We start from the raw sequence: 20450 nt of genomic DNA, 5'->3' as shown, positions 1-20450 counted from the left end.
TCACTGATATGAATACTGAATAAGCCGACTGTTGGCCTGGAAGCAGGCCGAGGGGGCTTCAAAGCACAGAACCCCAAAGTGTGCCAGAAAGGGCCTGCAAGCTGCAGGGACGATGAGGAGGAGGCACTGACCCAGTTGGCACACACATCTTAATACACTCCCTTCGTTATATATAGATTTCTAACCACACTGAATATTTGAAACACCTAGCTGACCACTTTGGTCCAAACAAATGCCACCGTTTCAGATAAGAGTGGTCAGTGGCTGTGATTTAGTTTAAAACTGCAGAGCATCTTGTGCTTGATTTTATTCCCCATTCCTGTGCCAGTTATTATAACGGTTTGTTATATAGCTCTCCAGTTTGCTCCATGGCTGTGAGGATGGTCAGGATTGAGGGTTTGACTTCCTGTTAGAGCAAGGTGTTCCAGCTGGAGCCACACATTATGTGAATGTGATTGTCCGTGGATAAAATCATCCGCTAAATAGCTAGATATTCGTTCATGTAGCGCGCAAATGTGAGCACAATTCATTGTAATCTATAGACTACTTAAATCCTCGTTTCAAGCTGCGCGCAGATGTTAAGATGCTGTTAAAACGCCCCCGTGTTGGAGAATTTCATATTTTAAGTGAAGTTGAAATGCCACAGATTTAGTCTAATGAAACAGTTTCAAACTCTTGCAAAAAAAGAAAGTCACAAGTTGCTTTTCAAAACTCACAAAATCGAGAGTAAAAGAGTGCACGTGAAGGACAGAAAGCATAGACAAAATAAAGATCACGTGTGTGCAGTTAGTATGTGTTGGTCTTGTCACATGAGCCCTCTCGGTGTCACAGTTAAACCACGTCCACTGTGTTTAACATAGAACATCTGCCAGCGTGCACTTCTCCCAAAAGCAGACATGCTCTCACTGAGTAGGAATCGAATCGCCAACCCTGGCGACACCAGAACCAAACCAGAAGTTACACAATAACCATAAGACACGACAGACCAACTTCTCTTCCTGTTATACGACTTTAACTTCATAATCTTACAGTAAAACAACAGAGCTTATTGAATTAAATTAAATCACATTAAATATAAATTCACCGTGTCTTTCTCTCACACACAAACTGATTAAAATATTATATTTTCTCCATGAGGTATTAACTATTTACTGACAACCCTTGCCATCTATTACCTTGGCAGCATGTTCTGCAATTTAACGGGCTTTTATTGGCATATTTAATATGCCTACTCCAACTCAATATAGTCAGGACAATACGCATTCAATGAGCTAGATGTTTACATGCCAGTTTCTCCAATAGTCATATGTCATAGCCTAAAAATAACAATAATAAAAACACAGTAATAATACAAAAAAAGCCTCATACAAACTTAAAATAAATTGTCCTTTGTTGCCAGCATGGTATAGTTTAGAAAATGACTGATTATGAGTGTTATAACTGGGTGTTTTAACATTAGAAGAGCATTTCATACATTACATTTCCTATTTTGATTTTTCTTATCGATTTAATTAATATAAAGTTTCTATGTAAGCTAACTAATATGCTCCATAAAGTACAGCGTGGTTGCCACACCAATGGCAGGTTTCCTTTTTATAAACGTGTTACTGTGCGTGTTCATGTTTTTATGTGCCAATAATCACAATCATTTGCAATAAATCAGCTAATGTAGAAGAAAAAAAAGAGATGATGCGCGTGCATCACTGAAACCAAAGCCCTGCAGAGATTTGGAACCCGCGCGCGCCGGTCACTCAGGGGACAAGCAGAGTTCAAAGGGTCGCGAGGACATTGTCCACTTTGTCTGGGTGAAGTGTGTGTGTGTGTGTGTGTGTGTATGTGTGTGACGTGTCTGGCTGGTCGGCTCGAGGACAGGTCAACTTTCTCTCCCTGGGTCCGCTCATCAATTAGTTCAGCCCGAACATCAGCAGCAGCAGCAGCGCGCGCAGTTGTCCGGAGTGGGAATAAGTGACAAGGAGCACGAGCTGCTGCTCCTTGGCCTCGGCCCACCTCGCGCGCCGTAAACATGTGTGCGCGCACGATTCGAGGAAGAGGGTTAAAAGGTTTATGATTATATTTACGCGCGGGATTAAGCAGGCCACTAAATCATGAAATAAACCGTTTCTCAGTTTTGATGCCGAACTAAAATTAGTTTGAATTTTAACAATAGAATAAGACGAATCTCTCCCAATCCATACTTTACATTTTATTGAACATTTCTCATAGGTAGTATACGTCATTACTTGACAAAAAACACTAAAACAAACAATGTAAAAATCCATAAAATATACACTTTCCTGAACGTTTTTAGGTAGTTTTGGAGAATAACATCAGTAGGTTAACACCCCCTCCCTCGCGCCCTCTCTACACGGGAAAAGTAAGGTTAAATTACCCCCCCCACACTCCCCTACCACCACCACCCAAACCCCAAAATTACAGTATTTCACCGTACAAGGTGATCTTTTTTTTCTCCCCCTTGCTTATTTCTATACAGTTTAAATATGAACACCATATGACATACATACACTTCTCAAAGAGCTTGTCGTCCCCACGTTGAGCGTGTTTTAATTGAAGGTATAATACAACACGTTTACAAAATAAGAAAATAATAATAATAATCAGAGGGGGTCCTATAAAGCTTCAAAACAAGTGCCTGACAATAGGAGAATAAGTATAGAATAAGAAGTTAGGTGGTTTTCTTGGAATGCAACATGAACAATGTGTCTTAACACAGTTTGTCACCGTTGGCTGGCGGGTTACTTATTTACTGTATTTTTTAAATACGCTTCGGTTGCCACAGCCTGTCCCGCCACTAACCCCTATCCTTCTCTCTCTCTCTCTCTTTCTCTCTTTTTAATGTTCTTCTTTCACTTTTTTCATATCTTAATTTGATCTGTTCTTTCCACAGTCTCCACGGCTCCTTCTCAAGAGTCTTTTTACAAATCATTTCCCAATTTTCAAACCACAGAAGTTGGATACATTTCTTGAAAAATGAATCCACTTTTCTTGTCACACCTGCTCAGGTATAAAAAAATAAAATAAAATAATATGTGTGGGCTACTTTTCCCCCAGAGTTTTTTCACAGCAGACAACAAGTCTGGATGGACTTTGAAACGGGGAATGAGGGGGGTGGAAGGGATTAACCAGTCTTTTCCTCCACCTTCCTCTTTTTATATGTCTTACATCAGTCTTTTTTTTTTGTTTGTTTTTCACTCCGTCCGTTTCTCCTCTTCCTCCGCACCGTTCACCGTGGAGGAAGAGGAGGACGATGACGAACCCGAGTTGATCAGCTTGTTCTCCTTCTTCCACTTCATCCTCCGGTTCTGGAACCAGATCTTGATCTGCCGCTCCGTGAGGCAGAGCGCGTGCGCGATCTCGATCCGCCGCCGCCGCGTGAGGTACCGGTTGAAGTGGAACTCCTTCTCCAGCTCGAGGGTCTGGTAGCGCGTGTACGTCTGACGCCCGCGCCTCCCGGGGCTGCCGAATGTCCCTGTTAGAGAGAGAGTTGAGAAAGTTAAGATACATTTTAACCCAATTAATACCACAGAGACATGCAGGTGACACACACACACACAGAAACACTGAACTCAGCTCGGTTTTTATCTAATTATTTTCTCTCCAAAACACTTTCAACCGCATTGGTTTTATCTGATTTAATACCAGTGGTTTAATAAAACTTATTCCGTTCTCCCACCTAGCAATTAGGGATCAATAATGTTGCAATTTAATCCATCAGTTATTAATCGGTCCCTCTATAAGCATCAGTTAAATGTTTAATCCAGACAGCCTGATGAGATGAGCTGACACTTGTTTTCTCCCTGCATGTGGAGGCTGGAATTATGATTTTTGGTTTCATGTGGAACCAAAAAATAAAACGCCTTAGGAAGAATAACAGACCATTTATTTATTCAATTTGACAAAATACAGTTTTAATGTTGCTACTGGCGATTGGCAGCATTCAGCACAGAAGAAAGAAACGCGTTGTTCCACTTTTCACAGCCCACACTAGAATAATAATAACCATGATTTTAATAATAATGATAATAATAATAAAAGTAATGGTGATATTTCAGAGGGTATTCCCCCTCCCCAGTGAGGATCATCTTCCATGGCTTTAGTCTCCTCTGATCCTCTCTAACAGTATTTTGGCCCCCGGTGGTAAACAAATCGCCATGTTGTCAGTTTAGCAGCTTCAGCCTCTGTATCGATCTGAGCATGGATGGGGAAAAAAAAAAAAAAAACGCACGCTGCTCAGGGCGCACATCTAAATCTAAATATCCATAAATAAAAAACTCAGCCAAACCGGATTATGGAGAGAGCACTCAGGGTTTGGTGTGCCACTCTCTTCTCTCTCTCTCTCTCTCCAGCCACCATTTACATCCACAACTGTCATTTATAGCCGGCGTTGCGTTTTTATTCCTCGTATATTTCTCTGCAAGCGGAGCCTGTTTCCACCTCATCTGTCATAACTCGGAGTGTCCTGCAGGGCTTTCTGTACAACAGTAGCTCCTGCATCATCCGCCATCACTCACTGTATACTCTCAACAGGCCGCTTTTCTCTGTTAGACAAAAGACTAGCGTTTTTTTTTTTGCAGTATACAGTGGCCCACAACGGTAATTCCATCTTGTGGTTTAATTCACACAGTATACCTGAGGTTTATTTTGGACGGTCAAATAAATCAAATGATTCCCCCTTTTAATATGGCTGCGCGTGTCTCACGTTCACTCCGAATTTGGCAGCATTTTGCAGGCCTGATTATAATATCTAATCTGCTCGGTTATGAATAAGTAGCGCATGACACTGTCTGCGGTATACGAGGTTAACTGTGCAGGCTCCATAGAAGATAGCAGAAGACAAGGTGTGATATAGCAGCAGGAGCTGAGTGACACCATTCTTCATTTATCAGTAGATATTAAAAAGTTTTGAAAAACATGTGAAATTACACGTTTTGTCTATAAATGTAACCTGATTTGATTTTTTTTGTAAAGGCAGAGTATAGGGAGCAGAAAGAGGAATAATGTTTAAAAATTGGAATGAAAACGGAGTCAGAGACAGTTCAATAGATACCTGACTAGTATGCTTTTAGTTTCCTCTCTTGTCTATCTATCTTTCTTTGGATCTGTTCATTGTTTTCACCCACAACACTCTCTGACAGCCGTTTCCTCTCTAACTTTCTTCCCCCCCTGCTCGGTAGCAGCGGCGGTCAGCGGGTCACATACAGTAACAGGAGCTCCAACCCAAACAAACCCGCTTTATGACGGACAATAAAATAGAGCGAGCACATGACTGACTGACTGACAGGCCAACAAACGGGGATCATAAAGCAGCTTACTGGGAGAAGAGGAGGAGGAGGAGAGAGAGACTGACAGAGGAAACAAACGTCAGTTTTATGACAGGGGGATCATAAAATATGCAAAGAAAGAAGAGGGGAAAAAGGAAGAAGGAGAAGAAGAGACACTCACCGTTGCACGAGTTCATCCGCTGCATCCACGGATAAATGGGTGCTGATGACTGCAGCTTGTCGTCCATCGTTTCACCGAACATCCCTTTTGCGCACTCCGCTTTACGGTGCATGGCGTCCTGCGTAAGCGCGAGCTGGTGCTCTTCCAGGCTGCACGGACCGTGCTCCTTGTCCCGGTAAAAGCTCGTAGCCGCCGCAGCTGCAGCCGCTGCTGCCGCTGCGTAATCGCAGGCACCGGCTCCGGTTTGCGCCGCCCGGTGCGCTTGGTACGCTCCGTTCGCCGCCTGCTGGTAGTAGGTGGCCGCCGGGTACGCTTTCTCCTGGTGCACGCCGCCGACGCCGCCGCTACTTGCACCGTACGCCACGGCGGCGGCGGCGGTAACGGCTGCTGCACCGGAGGAGTAGTGCCTGAGCGGGTGGTCCGCGGCGGCGTATCCCGACGAGTAGAGCGGGATCTGACCCAGGAACGACTCCGCCGCCTGCCCGCCGCCACCCGGTCCCGGTAGCGTCACCGGGAAAGTGGAGTTGACAAAATAGGAACTCATCGGGAGAAAGTAGGAGAGGAGAAGAAGAGAGGAGGAGAGGAGAAGAGGAGGAGAGGGGAGGATAGGAGGGCACGGAAACAAAACACAACAACACCGATTCACGCACGATGGAGACGAGAAGAGGAGGAGTAGACGGAGGCTAACGGGCTAACGGTTACCGGTTCTCCCTCCCGTCCTCCTTCCTCTGCCTTCCCCTGCCTGCACTTTATGATTTGTTGTGTTTTATAGCCGACAGTCCGACGGGCTGCTGCTATCACTTAGTTTATCGCAGATTGGGAGGAGTGGGGTGAGGAGGGTGAGGGTGAGAGGAGAGGAGGAAGAGGAGGAGGAGGAGGGGGGGGGTATCTGGGTGGCTGAGTGCCAGTGTGGGACAGAGAGAGAGAGAGAGAGAGAGAGAGAGAGAGAGAGGGGGGGGGGGGGGGGGTCTGAGTGTGTGTTTGTGTGTGGAGAAGACGGGATGGGGTGAGGAGGGGTGTAAGGGAGACCAGCTGACCTCAGACTGACCAATAGGAAGCCTCCGTGCCTGGCATTCGTTCGCCCCTTTTCCTTTCGCTGGAGAGAGGAAGAAGAGGAGGAAGAGGAGGAAGAGGTGGGGGGGGGGGTGGCTGGGAACTACCACGACCCCCCCCCCCCCCCCCACACCCACCACCACCACCTCTCCTCTTTCCTATTTCCCTTCTCCACTTTCTCTCTCTTTCTAATTCTCATTCAATTTCTCTTTTCCAATCTTCTTCCTCCGGTTCCCGGTGAGATTGCGCAATCACACCGGAATCCTCGGCGCGTTAAATTGATTCTTTTCTCTCCCCGTGTGTCCTCCTCCTCCGTCTGTTGTTGGACCCATAAAAAAAAAAAAAAAAAACAGCTCGCACACGCGCACGCGCGCCCTCCCCTCGAGGGTTAGGTTTGCTGCTGCTGCTGCTGCTGCTGCTGCACCACCAGAGGCAAAACCGAATAATAAAACATATTCCCGGCGCTTTGCAGATAATACCGAGCGTATTAAAATGAATTTGGCGAGCGTAAATCACAGCCAGGAGCGCGCGCGCGAGTTATGTGTGGTCCCACGTGTGTGTGTGTGTGTGTGTGTGTGTGTGTGGCGTGGATGTGAGTTATCCCACAATATAATGTGGTCTATCCACGTCTATAATTGAGGTGTTTGTACATTTGTAATTGGTATATTTGGGGCCGGTGGGTAGATTTATGCCCCCCACGCCGGTCAGTGTGTGTGAGCGTGTGTGTGTGTGTGTGTGTGTGTGTGTGTGTGTTTGTGTGTGTGTGTGTGTGTGTGTGTGTGTGTGTGTGTGTGTGTGTGTGTGTGTGTGTGTATGCATCGTAAGCCTTTCATCGTTATGTTCTCCATCGGAAGAGTAATTGATAATCTGGAAGGGATTTTCTGAACATAATCTGATATCCTATCCTATATTGTTTTATTGATGGAAGATATAACCCATGATGCTCTGCTGCTCTGTCCCGTGTTCTGCTGTATGAATGATATACAGTGTTAGAGCCGAGCCGTGGTGTCTGTGGATAATTAAAAGTGAAGTGTTCCAGTTGTTTTCTGCAGGAGTTGGTTCGGTTTGATCAATGCGCGCAGTGAATTATTATTTTCTTCTTCTGTGACACTGATTAGGCCGCAGAGTAAAAGGAGGAGAAGAAGAAAGAAAGCAGTCTCCCAAGTTTCCTAATTTTTCCCCGTTTTCTTGACACTGATCAGAGCCTCGTGCCTGAAACTCTTTCCATGGGGTCATATGTATTCCAGTGGAATATATTCACAAAAATACTGATACACACTACTGCTTAAAGAAAGAAAAAAAAAATTATGTTTACATATTTTATACACATATTATACCTTATCGCTGCCATATCCAGCAACTTAAGAAATGATAAATCAATAGCATATCATTCATTAGCATAGCCTGCATATTAGTAGGCCTAAATTCCTCATGTTTAGGCAATTACAAAGAGATAAATAGAAATAAAATAAAATCTCAAACTAAATATGTAAATGTTTAAAGAAATATGTAGTCTGAAAACAACTTTCTATTACATGTATCACGTGATTATTATTATCATTATTATTACTATAATATTATTATTACATGTTGTAAATAATTTAAACGTTTTTAACAAATATTGTTCCTGAAACGATTATCTTAAATACACAAAATTAATTTGTAAATATGTAGAAATGTTCTCACTGGCAAAATTCTTCACAGTCTCATGAATCCTTCTCTGGCCTACGAGGGTTGATTGATGTTAAATAGTTTTATTCCTTACAAAACAGTATATTTTTTTCGTTATTGTTGTTTTCTTTAAGGACCAGACTATTAAGACAAAACTCCAAATTCAGTATGGAGTTCTGCATCACAAACTTATTCATATGTTATTATCACAAAATTGTCGCTAATCGTAGCATAATAGTTTTAATGTTTTCTTAATTGTGAATTTAAATAGCATTATAAAAACAAAACACACACACACACACGCACACACACGCACACACACACACACACACACACACACACACACACACACAGACACACACACGCATCTGAAGTACTACTTTGCACTTTTGACTTAAAAATTATGAAAGAAATCTTGCAGAACTATGATTTTTCTACGTTTTCCTCATTATTATTATAAAGAGAGAAAGAATGAAAGATATGAACTCTAAAGAAAAGGAAAAAAGGAAAAAGGAAAAAGCTCGGCCTGCTTTTCATTCGCACTTACAAACGGAATATGTGTCGCTGAGGTCGTAAAATAACCGCAGCCATAAATAAATCTCCCTCTCTCTGTGTCTTGCTCTGTGTTTCCCCTACAGGCTCTGACTTGTCTGCATGGCCGAAATGCAGACAGCCCGACTGACAAATAGAGACAAAGACTCTATTTTTACTTTTACTTTGCCCTCCCTCCCTCCTCTGTCCATTCCGCCATGTCCTCTCTCTTTCTATTTTTTTTTTTTTTTAAAGTAACACTGTTCAGAGCTGGGAGACAGATAATAAGTTCAAGCCTCGACTCTCGCTTTCTGTGAAGGATCACACAGACAGTTGGGGAATCTCTCTTTTTAACTCTCATTTTGACCTCTCTCTCTCTCTCTCTCTCTCTCTCTCTCGCTCTCTCTAGGCAGGACGCTCCGTTTCCTCTCCGCTTTGTGGGAACGGGAAGCAGCAGCATTGTGTTGGAGCTGACTGTGGTTTAATCATTAATGAGCACTAACAGTCGGGGCAGGACAGGCATGGCCTACAGCCTACATGGCTGCCTGGGACACACACACAGGACGGTAATACCATTATTACATATACACAGTCCATATGCATTAGGTTTAACTTCATTGTGGCTTTGGCATAAGACAGAAAGAGAGAAAGAAAAAGTGCATATAGCTATACCAGCTCAGCAGCTGGAGGGTCGATATGACTTTCTGGCATATTTGAAGGGTGTGACACAGAAATAATTAAGTCTAACAAGGAGACTTTATGCAGATAAAACGTGTTTACCATGTGTTGAATTACGTAAATGAATGGCAGGCCTCAGCAGGTGAATTTCAAGATTTATTTGAACTATGAAGCTGTTTTGGATAATGTTAGCCCAACCTCTTAAAACGTCTTATTGACCTACAAATTTACCTTAATAGCAGGTACAGATGTAAGCTTATATTAAGGGTTACTGCATGAAATGTTATTTAAAAACGTAATGTTATTAACATCGGGAATATAGCCTGCTCTAAATCTATTTTGTCACATGCTTATGACACACTTAGATACAAGATTTATTTTTTTACCAAAGCCTTTAGCATAAAACTTTATATGACACTGACACATTGGTACCTGACAATTGTTTATTATCCTAATGAGAAGTCTCACTTAGTGTCACATTTTATAACGTTAATAACCTGAGGCAGAAATAAGATGGGAGCTCTATAATAACGTATATTAACACAAAATAGTCTATCTAAAGTTAACCTACAGTTAGAAGAGCTTAGCAATAGCCCAATAGGCTTCTAAAACTGAGTTATAAGGCCTATTACGTCATTCAACACAACTTGAAGGAACCGATGTGAGCTATTTACCATGTATTATGTGAATGCAGTCACATATTCATACAGTACATGTTAGCCTATCTGTGTTACTGGTTAAATGACTGGTAGCTATAATGAGCGCGTTATTGTTTTGTCTTTTGCAGGTGTGTTGCAGACAGTTTGGAGAGAAGCGGCAAACGGCACCAAACGGCACGAGGACAGGAAGACTCGGTGTCGGAAGCGGAGACTGGACACTACAGATGGGAGACGGTCCCTGTCCGGTTGGAAGCAGCAGTTATAGTAGGCTATATGAGAGAGAGCATGAAGGAGAGAAACACCAAATGGCTAACAGAAAAGACATCACGTCACCTTAAAGGGAGACAGTCACGCATGCTCCCACGCGCCAAAACCTGTCAATGCGTGGTGTTTATCTACTTTTTATTTGCTGTTTCCTCCAACAGCTATAGAGTTTACCAGACTTGAGCCTTACTGCTTGCCGTATAGGCAGGTATTGAAAAAAAGTCGCTGTACAGTGTATTCAGAATATTTAACCCACTTTAAGGCGACGAAAATGTTGTTTTATAGGATTCAAATCTAGTACGCTTTGCTCACATTCATTTAAATAACATTTTTGGGGATAAATACGAGAATTAAAACAACTAAAATAGTCTATAGGCCCTATCAGCAATTTTACTTTGTACTATTAAGTAGCCTATATCAACGGCTGCCAAAAATAACAATGACAATATAGGCTGCCTTGGGCTATAGCCTACTAATAAAAGCCTAATAATACTATTACTGATAATACCAATTATAGATAGATAGATAGATATATAGATAGATAGATAGTAACTTTATTGATCCCGAGGGAAATTCAAGTTTCCAGCATCATAGTTCCATAGTGCAAAACATGTTAGTAAAAAGACAGTAGAAAAGTTAGTAGTTCAAAGTACAAAGTACAAAAAAATATACCAGATATAAAAATACAAGGAGATGAAGAAAACTGTTAAAACTGAATATAGTGCATGAAATATTCTGTGATTTGTTTCTTACTGGAAGACAGCTAACCACCAATTAACGAAATAATAATAATAATAATAATAATAACACATTGAATATTCTGTCACGTGTTTCCTACTGGAGGGCAGCTTACCACCAGTTAAGGGAATAATAATAATAATAATAATAGTAATAATAATAATAATAATAATAATAATCATAATACATTGAACATTCTGAGGTGTGTTTCCTATTGGAAAGCAGCTAACCACCAGTTAAGGAAATAATAATAATAATAATAAAAGTAGCCCAATAAAAATAAGAACAAGAATAATAACCTGCGTTATGTGTAAGCGGTTTTCAGTTGTGACAGGGTGATAATACGTTAATGGCAGATTTTCCAATAAGGGACACGCGCTTTAAGCCTGTTATATCCTCGCGCAGTGAATCCCACTGTAGCTGTGATTGAGCTGCAGTGTAAACAGTTAAAGGCTGCTGAAGGAACTCCAGGAATCTGAGAAACTTCAGAGATTATCGACAATTAAAGCTGAAGGAGTCAGACTGCTGCTTTATGGCTTTATGGCCGTGCGTGTGTGTGGCAGTGTGTGTGTGGGTGTGTGTGGGGAGGGGACTTTTATGGCTTTATGACCGTTTATGACTCCTTGTAAAGTCCGAGGAATGGCGACGAACTGAAAAACAGGCCCGCAGCAAACAGCAGATGAACACATGTGCTGTGCTGCACACAAGGAACGCGCGTGCACACACACGCATACACACGAGCACTGTACAGTTCATCTGCGGTTCATTTCAGCCCCGGCAATGCTCAAAGCGCCGGCGTTTCCCTCAGTAAAAAGCACTGTGAAATAATTAACTGTCTATGAAATTAAACATTCGTGGATTAGCCTTTTTATTGACTTAGACTACACCTTTTTTTTTTTCTTTTTACACCGTTGTTCTTTTTTTTTTTTTACCCTGAAGTTGATCTCAAGCCGAGCGAGCAGTGAGAGAGAAATTCTTTTAAATATTCCTTCATCGGCTCAGAGATAGTCGGACTGATATTGCAACTAACATTTAAAACAATAAAACTTCTTTATTGACATGTAGGCCTATGAGCCTGGTATTTGAAACCAATTATTGTTTTATTATTTTTTTAATTTACAGTTGGAGAATCGTTCAAACCATTTAAAAACTCTACTAGAAGAAAAAACAATATCAGAAATATTGTTATCATCAGTTGATGGAAGATATTTCATTATAAATAGCTTAATCAATAGGACCTATCTTCAAAGGTGGTTTCCGTTCCAAAGTTGAATAATAAATTATTAAAAATATAATAGGCTGTGGCATGTTTAAATAGATCACCTTTTTGTTCATGTAAGGGGAAGAGATAAATCGGAACATCAACTATAATATTTGTTTCACTTACCTACAACATAAGTTAAAATAAAGTCCATGCTTTTAGAGTAGTAAGGCTCAGTATGCTGGATAGGAAACAGTGTGTGTGTGTGTGTGTGTGTGTGTGTGTGTGTGTGCGCGCGCGCTGACCGACCTCTCCTGCACGAGTTAATAACAAACCGACAGAAAGTGCCTCGGTTTTTGTTTTAATGTATAATAATCGCCTTCCTCCAGGCAGCGCGAGCCGGCTGGCCGCGTCCTTCACGGCACCGTGAGCTCGTGCTCTGTGTCAGCTCACCGAACTGTTACCGGTGGTGGACGCAAGCCCGCGAGCTTGGCCACACCGAGAGGGCCCCGGGACGAGTTAAAGATTAACGGAAGGCTGAATGCAGCATCACGGGGAAGGCTGCTGCTTGTTTTTCTCAAAAAAAAAAAAAAAGTCTCTACTAGCTAAGTAAGGAACACGCGCACATCCAGGTGCACTTCATTACAAACACGTATCTAACTCATTTCATTACAGCTGTTCATCGGAAACATATTACGGTGTATTAAAGTTTTAAAACACAACACATTGTTATTGAATTTTTAATATAATTTAAGATTATTCTGCTTTTTTATCATCAAGTAACGGTAATATTAGTAAGTGTTGATGTTAGTATCATGAACTTATGTTAATACTAAAAATGTATTGGTAACGCTCACTTATTAAAGCCTGCAGAGTATATTCTAATTTACCATTAATAATACCAAAATGCAATATACTTTTACTTTGCATGAATGCGGTGATGCATTTGCATCGTTTATATGCAGCAGAATAATAATAATGTGGATTTCCACTCTGATACCGTCCTGATAATAATAATAATAACACAGAAAATGCAATTTAGGTGTTTGGATGTCGAGTATGGAAGGGGGGGGGCGTGTTGATTTAATGTGCTCGATTTTATTTTGAATGCCGGATTAAAGTCAGATGATGCTGGAGTCATAAATCAAATACTGAGGATTATTGCACCCCCCCCCCACTCCCCAAATCAAATCAAATGATCACACATGAACACACGCACACCTGGATGCATATATTTGGGTGGTTGAACAGCAGATCTGCAGATGAGCGAGCCAGTAAAGATGATGAAATCAGAGATTAAAGACCAGTTATTATGTTTACACACACACACACACACACACACACGCACACACACACGCTACACTGCATACGCACGCGCACATTGCACATTGAAGCCGCTGGTCGCCTTTGTTAATCGAAACAGCGACCGACCAACCAATCAGCACAACTTTTACAGTTTCCTTGGGCACAACGTGCGCGCGCGAACCATGTTTGTGTTCCTGCGCGCGCATGTGTTTTCTCCACGCCTCATTCAGCGCAGTGAGGCCTAACCTGGGGCAGCTTCTCTCTCCACGCCACAAATCTGTCTCCCTGTGCGTTTTACATCAAAGAAAGAAAGAAAGAAAGAAAGAGAGAAGCCTGCAACCGGCAAGACAAAAGACTAAATGTACCCACACATACACGCACGATCACGTGCATGCGCATACTCGCCCCACACCCCCTGCCTCCTCGTCATGCCTGAGTGTGGTTTCATTCCAAAGAGGACAAAAAAAAAAGTAAAGTCGCGCACACATCATCAGTTTGTCAACAGCTTACACACCACAGAACACTCACACGCACGTTGCCAACAGCTCATCACACCTCCGAACGACGACAGAGACACATTCAGCACCGACGCCAGGAAACTTCGCGTGCGTGTATATAAGAGAGTCTTTGACGAGTGGGTATTACCCAGAGAGGATGAAGCGTGTCTGTTGTGTGTGTTTGGGAATGTTTGGTACTGCCGTCAGTGTGACGCTAGATGGCACCAGAGCTTTTTGTAGGAGCGCGTCATGAGAGGCTGCTGCTCGGCGGCTCTTACTGGTGAGCACCGCCCGGCCGATTGCAGCTCTGTCCGGGCTGGGTCAGTGTGTGGCCACCGCTCCTGTATAGCTCCTGCAGCTGCACAGTTCACTTATAGTGTGTTTTCCACGTGTGAGCATGGTTTTCCCCCACAGTCTAAAGACAAAAGCAGTCCCCTGATACATCACAGTTTGTTATAACTATTAACTTATTACAATATTGATATTGTTTTATCATGGGTTACATGTGTTTGAATTATAGGCTCAGTATTTTAATGCCAAGAATGTAAATTATATATGCATAGTCTGCCTGTGATGCAAGTTGGTATTGATCTGTACTGAGAATATGAATGTACATGCGTGTATATATGAAAAATATATATTTGTACAAATGCACATTTATATAAATAAACTTGTAAACTTGAGTCCCGTGATTGTTAATACTATAACTGCTGCTACTGACAGATGATAGCCTAAAATAAGACAGACTAGCCGCTTATGTTAGAACTAGCCACAAATGAGAATAATATTTATCATAAATAATATGAATAGTTATTAAATAACTAATATCTATATTGACAACAATAATAACCTCTTCTTCTACTGCAGTATTATAAACAGAAACTTGAACAGCTGCAATAGTAAATGACTGAATGTTTCCTAATCTGATTATTGTGGTAAACTATGGACCACTAATTAGATCTTCTGAAACAAGATTTATACTTATAAATTGATGTTTAGATATTAAGTATTTATATTTAATGAAAATATATTTAAATCCATATTAATAGCATAAATCTGTGCCCGAGCTGAGCACGCTCTTTGTCCCTTCTCCTCCTCTCACACACACCGGAGCGTGTTTTAAATATGAGCCAATTTAACGGAGAAATGTTTGTGCTGCAGTAATGAAGGAATGAACTGGTTTATCAACATTAAGTTCATGAAGTATATTTAATAAAACGCCTCGCCGGATAGCTTGAAACCCAGCGCCTATTGATATCACAGCACATCCCTTATTCTTTCCATATATATTTTATAAACACTGGCCTTGGACGTAAAAAGAAAATGTCACTGATCCGGAGTTTTATTATATTATATTTAAATATTGACTTTATTGTCTGTTGAAAGGCGTGAAACAACTTCTAATATTAAATTAAACATAAGAAAATACTAAGCCGATAATGCGCTTATATATTATGGGAAATATAACGCTTATAATGCTATATTAACTCACTGGTGTTGACAGAGCTAAAGCTAAAGCAGACTGTATCTATCACTATGAGTTACATTATTTCCCTGCTGGTCATATTTTTAATAACTGTGTTGTTTAGTTATTGGTTGAGAGATGAAGAGAAGTGTCTATGTTGCTGTCATATTTATGCTGTAAAGTAGACTTTTAGTGTGCCACATTCCACCAGAAATGAAGCTGTCCTCCCAGGTAGAGGTGTTACTGACATTCAGCGGATATATTATCAACGCTTGTCCGTTATCACCTACAGGCTGAGGGGAGGCAGGGAGGAGGAGCGGCGGACACATATTCAAAGCTTTAAAAACAAAATGTTGAATGTGGATGTATATTTTGTAGAAATGTGTGTTTTGTGAAAGCCTTTGAAAAAAATACCATAAATAAAGCTTCCAAAGACCTCAGCATGTTTACCATCCATGTCCAACATCACAGTTGCGCAACTGTGCGCCGCTTTTTCAGATGTATATAACCAACCGCAAATTATTACCTGGTTATGGGAAAAATATTTTTATTTTTATATCAAATCTACACACGGTCACGAATATCTACACAGTTCATTTAGCTGCATACCGACGTGTCAATGTTAGTCAATACTTCTCTCATAGCAAACAGTGCACAATTCTAATAATATTAATAATAATAATAATAATAAAAAATAATAATTGTTATTATTATTATTATTATTATTATTATTAATAATATTAGTAGTAGTAGAATTACAATAATAATAATAATACTAATACTACTACTACTAATAATAATATTAATACTAATACTAATACTAATACTACTACAACTACTACTACTACCACTAATAATAATAATAATAATTAATATTATAATAATAGGTTCTATTTTATTTCTTATTTCTGTAAGACTTCTGTAAGAAGTTGTGATCATTAGTCTGGTTATTATCTGGTTGTTAGCATTCATTATAGAATAAACTGAGTATAGACATTCATAACTAAACTAACTTAAGAGTGAGAGGTGGTAAAAAATGAGGAACTATTCTCAGGCCAAGGGGGAAATCTCCCTTTGTGTGTGTGTGTGTGTGTGTATGTGTGTGTGTGTGTGTGTGTGTGTGTGTGTGTGTGTGTGTGTGTGTTGTGTGGGATGAAGGAATTCCCTTCCACCACCTTTTAAAGGTGTTTGATATTTGAGACAGCAACAAATTGGAGACCAAAGAGAAGACAGACAGACAGACAGACCTGCAGATGTGTTTGTGAGTTTGGGTTGGTTTGGTGGTGTGTGTGTGTGTGTGTGTGTGTGTGTGTGTGTGTGTGTGTGTGTGTTTGTGTGTGTGTGTGTTTGTGGGGTGTGTGTGTGTGTGTGTGTGTGTGTGTGTGTTTGTGTGTGTGTGTGTTTGTGGGGTGTGTGTGTGTGTGTGTGTGTGTGTGGGTGTGGGGGTGTTGGGCGGTGTCCTGGCCCGTTAGGTGTAGACAACAAAAAAACAGCCCACCCGCCGCAGGGGAGGAAATGAGAAGGGAAACAAAGTCATAAAAGTGGGCTGGACGGACCAAGACAGAAAAAACATTCCTGTGTCTGTACACACACACACACACACACACACACACACACACACACACACACACAAGCTGTCAGTCAGCTGACACCTGGAAGCTCTTCCACTGAGATCTGGAAGTGAAACAATTATAAACACACACACACACACACACACACACACACACACACACACACACACACACACACTGGGAGCACAAAAGGCAGTTTATTAACGCAGAGCTACAGCAGCTACCTGCAACCTGCTGCTAAACACAAGAAACCAGCGGTATACAATGCACAGAAAGCTCTCTTTAAAAATCAATACAATTGGTGTTATTTAAAAAGATGCTTTGATAAATCCAGCACACCTGTCCTCACACCACAGCCAGCCTCACTCTCTCTTATGGATATAGACTAACCTACCCCCTCCCTCCGTTCACTGGGAACGGCTCGGGGGCAAAAAAAAAAGACATGAGCTAATCTTCCGGCTCTCACACACAGCCGACTTCTAAACCGATGGATGGCTCTTCCGCAGCTAATCCCACCACTTAGAGAGCCAATTCATCTGGATATAGTCCACCATGGAGCCTCTAATCCAGCCAGGAAGCGCTCTATATAATCTGAGATGGAAACACCACTAACACCTCATTTATAACGTTAATGTGTAAACCAGAAGCAGCAGAATCACACAACAGCACTGCACTGTTTTGCTGCTTTAACAATGCGCATGCAGCAGCAGCAGCAGCGCGCGCAGGGGGCTGCCGGAGGAGGAACGTGGAGCATGCATGTCTCTCTTACCGTTTGTTGATAATCCGTCACGAGACCCACCATGCACACACCTGCAGCTCTCGCTCTCTCTCCCGCGTGCAGGCAGCCAAGGCACCCCGGAATGGCACGAGACAAGCCCATACCGCGTGTAGACCGGATGGATGGATGATAATTGGATGGAGGGGTGGTGGCGGCGCGAGGGGGATGAGGATGAGAAGAATTGGAGGGGGGGGGGTGCGTTCCCCGTTGTCACCCAGTCGTCAAAACACCCATCTTCATCATCATCATCCTCCTCCTCACGGTGACAAGTGAGGAATTAAATAAAATGTCATATTAGAATTAAAACATAAAATTAATGAGGTCATCTCCGGTTGATGTTCTTCCGCGGGTTTTGGCGTCCCATCTTCGGCCTCATCACGGGCGGAACTGTCCCGATCTCGATCCGCCGATTTAGCGTAGACAGCAGCAGCACGAGACCAGACGGAGCGCGGAGCCATAGCGGAGGAGGAAGAGCAGGAGAAGGAGGAGGAGGAGGAGGGTGGAGGTGGGCGGGTTGTTTCCAGCGTCTCCTCGTGCCGGTTTTCCTCAGTAGCAACTAGTATTCTCATTAACTAGTCCGTTTAATTAAAGCCGGGCGTTAATTTCCTCCTCGCGCTACGCTCCGCGCGACGCCTCCTCGCGAGCCCCGGGCAGGCAGCGCGAGGCAGAGGAGAGGAGAGGAGAGTTCGGCTGCTCGGGCCGGAGCGGAGTGCAGCAGCAATATAGCCACTTGGGAAATCATAAAAAGTTCATGTTCACGTTAAGCGCGTCCACATGACCAGCCCGTCGGCCAATCCCCGCGCGCGGCCACTCATAAACTTGTATCACAAAGTTGTAAATTTTCATAAAACAACAAGGAATTTATTGCATTTCTTCATGGAGTGCTGTTAGAGGAGGGGAGCTGCTCCTTCTCTCTTTTCTCTCTCACTCTGTCCGCCGCCATTTTCTCCTTCTCCTCTGCCTCTCTCAAGAACAAACAAGCAGCTCTCAAAAACACACAGAAAGAACATTTTGATTTTGTTTTCTTCTTGTCTTTTTTAACCTTTTTTAAAAACACTATCTGTGTTTGTGCTGTGTTGGTTTATATGGCTTGTTATAGGCTGTTTTATTCATCTGCTGATGTTGGACATGCTATATGTGGAGGTTGGAAAAGTGTTGTCAAATGCATTTTAACATTAAAACACAAAAGGTAAAGAAAAAAAATAACCACATATGTGATTAATAATACAAATAGACAGATAGAACTTTGGCAGCTAGCTAATGCAGAATGCACAAAGCAGCCCATTCATTATAGTTGAATCAGGTTTCGGTGTTAGTGTAATAAACCTCAGCCATGCAGATGCAGATCCAGCAGAAAGGTGTCTGTGAATGAAAGCAGCTCCGAGGTGAAGCAGCCTGGCTCTCTGCACCACAACGCAAGAAAACACCAAGAACAACGCTGATAACTGCCGTGTTGGCAAGCATAGGTTTATATTAAAACGTATTAATATTATAATAAGGCTCCAGAGGGAAAATAGCTCGGCCTATACGCGTATAACGGAGGCGTCCGTGCCCTTTGTTTGTATATCTACCAAACTGCAGAGGGATGAAGTCCTGCACATTTAGTGAACAAGGTGAAATTTGGGTCCATGTCGACTTGCAGCCACAACAACAGCATCACCTGAGTGCTGCTGTGGGCCTTAAAAAGCCGTGCGTAAAAGCGGTTTCGCAATGCGGCAACGCGTCACCGTTTTAACGGCCTAGCAGGCCCAGGAGCCGCAGGCTGTGAGACGCTGCGAAGACACACCGCAGTGTGTTTTTTTAGTTATTTATTTATTTTTTTAACACAAAATCTTGCTTTACAGCACTTAAAAGCAGCCCGATGCGGTTTAGAGGACGACTCTGTCTCAAAGGAGAGATGATGTGAAAACACACCTGAATAACCGGAAGCTGGATATATAAGGGCTATAACGGTTTGGAGGGGGAGTTGGCTTCACCTGCTTGATTCACGAGTTAAATATTGAAATACATCTTCTTGGTTTTTGCTAATGAAGTTCCTGTCCTCCCACACACAGGAAACCTGAGTCCAAACGCCTCCTGAATCTTTAATAAGCTATATATGCCGCCTCCTTTGCAGCACAGACACTAACAATTACTGATTCACTAAGAGTGCACGGTGCAGATGCGGAATTTGTCCAAATTGATATTTTAAGCGCTAAATTGTCAGAAACTCTCGGGTCGAATTAAAATACTGCAAACCAAGACATCCAATTTCGGCCTGCAGCGACCCATATATGAGTTCACAATACACCTGGTCAACTGTTTCCTGTTTTGTCTGGTTCCCTATCTATTCAATTCAATTATATTTATTTTTATATAGCGTCAAATAACAGAAGTTCATTACCGTCTTTTTTTTTTATCTGTAACATAAAGCATGCATGCGAATTTACGAAGAAAGCCAGGATTTGTGTCGGCGTTATCCAAACTGCTATCAACACTAATATTTGCAAACTCCATGTCTAAATTAACGCCTGGTGGTCGTAGAAAATCACCTTACGATCACATTTACTTCATATCCTATTTAAACCCAGAAAACTTGA

At 42.1% G+C, this 20450-nt stretch overlaps 2 protein-coding genes and 1 long non-coding RNA gene across 4 annotated transcripts in view; 1 reads left to right on the top strand and 2 right to left on the bottom strand.

Moving 5' to 3' along the window:
* The window catches only part of LOC119501993, a 31363-nt gene extending 20877 nt beyond the window's left edge, over positions 1–10486 (top strand). For both annotated transcript variants that reach the window (XR_005209985.1, XR_005209986.1), the window contains exons 2-3: positions 9125–9281; positions 10181–10486. This is a non-coding gene — a long non-coding RNA (uncharacterized LOC119501993). The remainder of the gene's footprint in view (positions 1–9124; positions 9282–10180) is intronic.
* Positions 1–18582, bottom strand: part of hoxb3a (homeobox B3a) — a 97322-nt gene extending 78740 nt beyond the window's left edge. The window contains exon 1 of the mRNA XM_037792779.1: positions 17863–18582. The gene's annotated coding sequence lies outside the window, so the exon portion shown is untranslated. The remainder of the gene's footprint in view (positions 1–17862) is intronic.
* Positions 3157–6347, bottom strand: hoxb6a (homeobox B6a). The gene is made up of 2 exons (XM_037792793.1): positions 5461–6347; positions 3157–3487 (listed from the first exon to the last, which is right to left on the bottom strand). The coding sequence occupies exons 1-2, from the start codon at positions 6002–6004 to the stop codon at positions 3207–3209; spliced, it is 825 nt and encodes a 274-aa protein (XP_037648721.1). The 5' UTR covers positions 6005–6347; the 3' UTR covers positions 3157–3206.
* Positions 18583–20450: the final 1868 nt, after the last annotated feature.

This window comes from Sebastes umbrosus, chromosome 14 (assembly GCF_015220745.1).
Source record: "Sebastes umbrosus isolate fSebUmb1 chromosome 14, fSebUmb1.pri, whole genome shotgun sequence".
NCBI classification, from domain to species: Eukaryota; Metazoa; Chordata; class Actinopteri; order Perciformes; family Sebastidae; genus Sebastes; species Sebastes umbrosus.
Note: the sequence above shows the minus strand (reverse complement) of the source record. Positions and strands in the feature narration are given on the sequence as shown.

What these genes read in the sequence shown, in the direction of transcription:
- hoxb6a (XM_037792793.1), bottom strand. Translation starts at nt 6,004, where the DNA reads ATGAGTTCCTATTTTGTCAACTCCACTTTCCCGGTGACGCTACCGGGA. An exon ending in GCGGATGAACTCGTGCAACG is followed by an intron (nt 3,488 to 5,460) that starts GTGAGTGTCTCT and finishes TCTCTCTAACAG; the next exon opens with GGACATTCGGCAGCCCCGGG.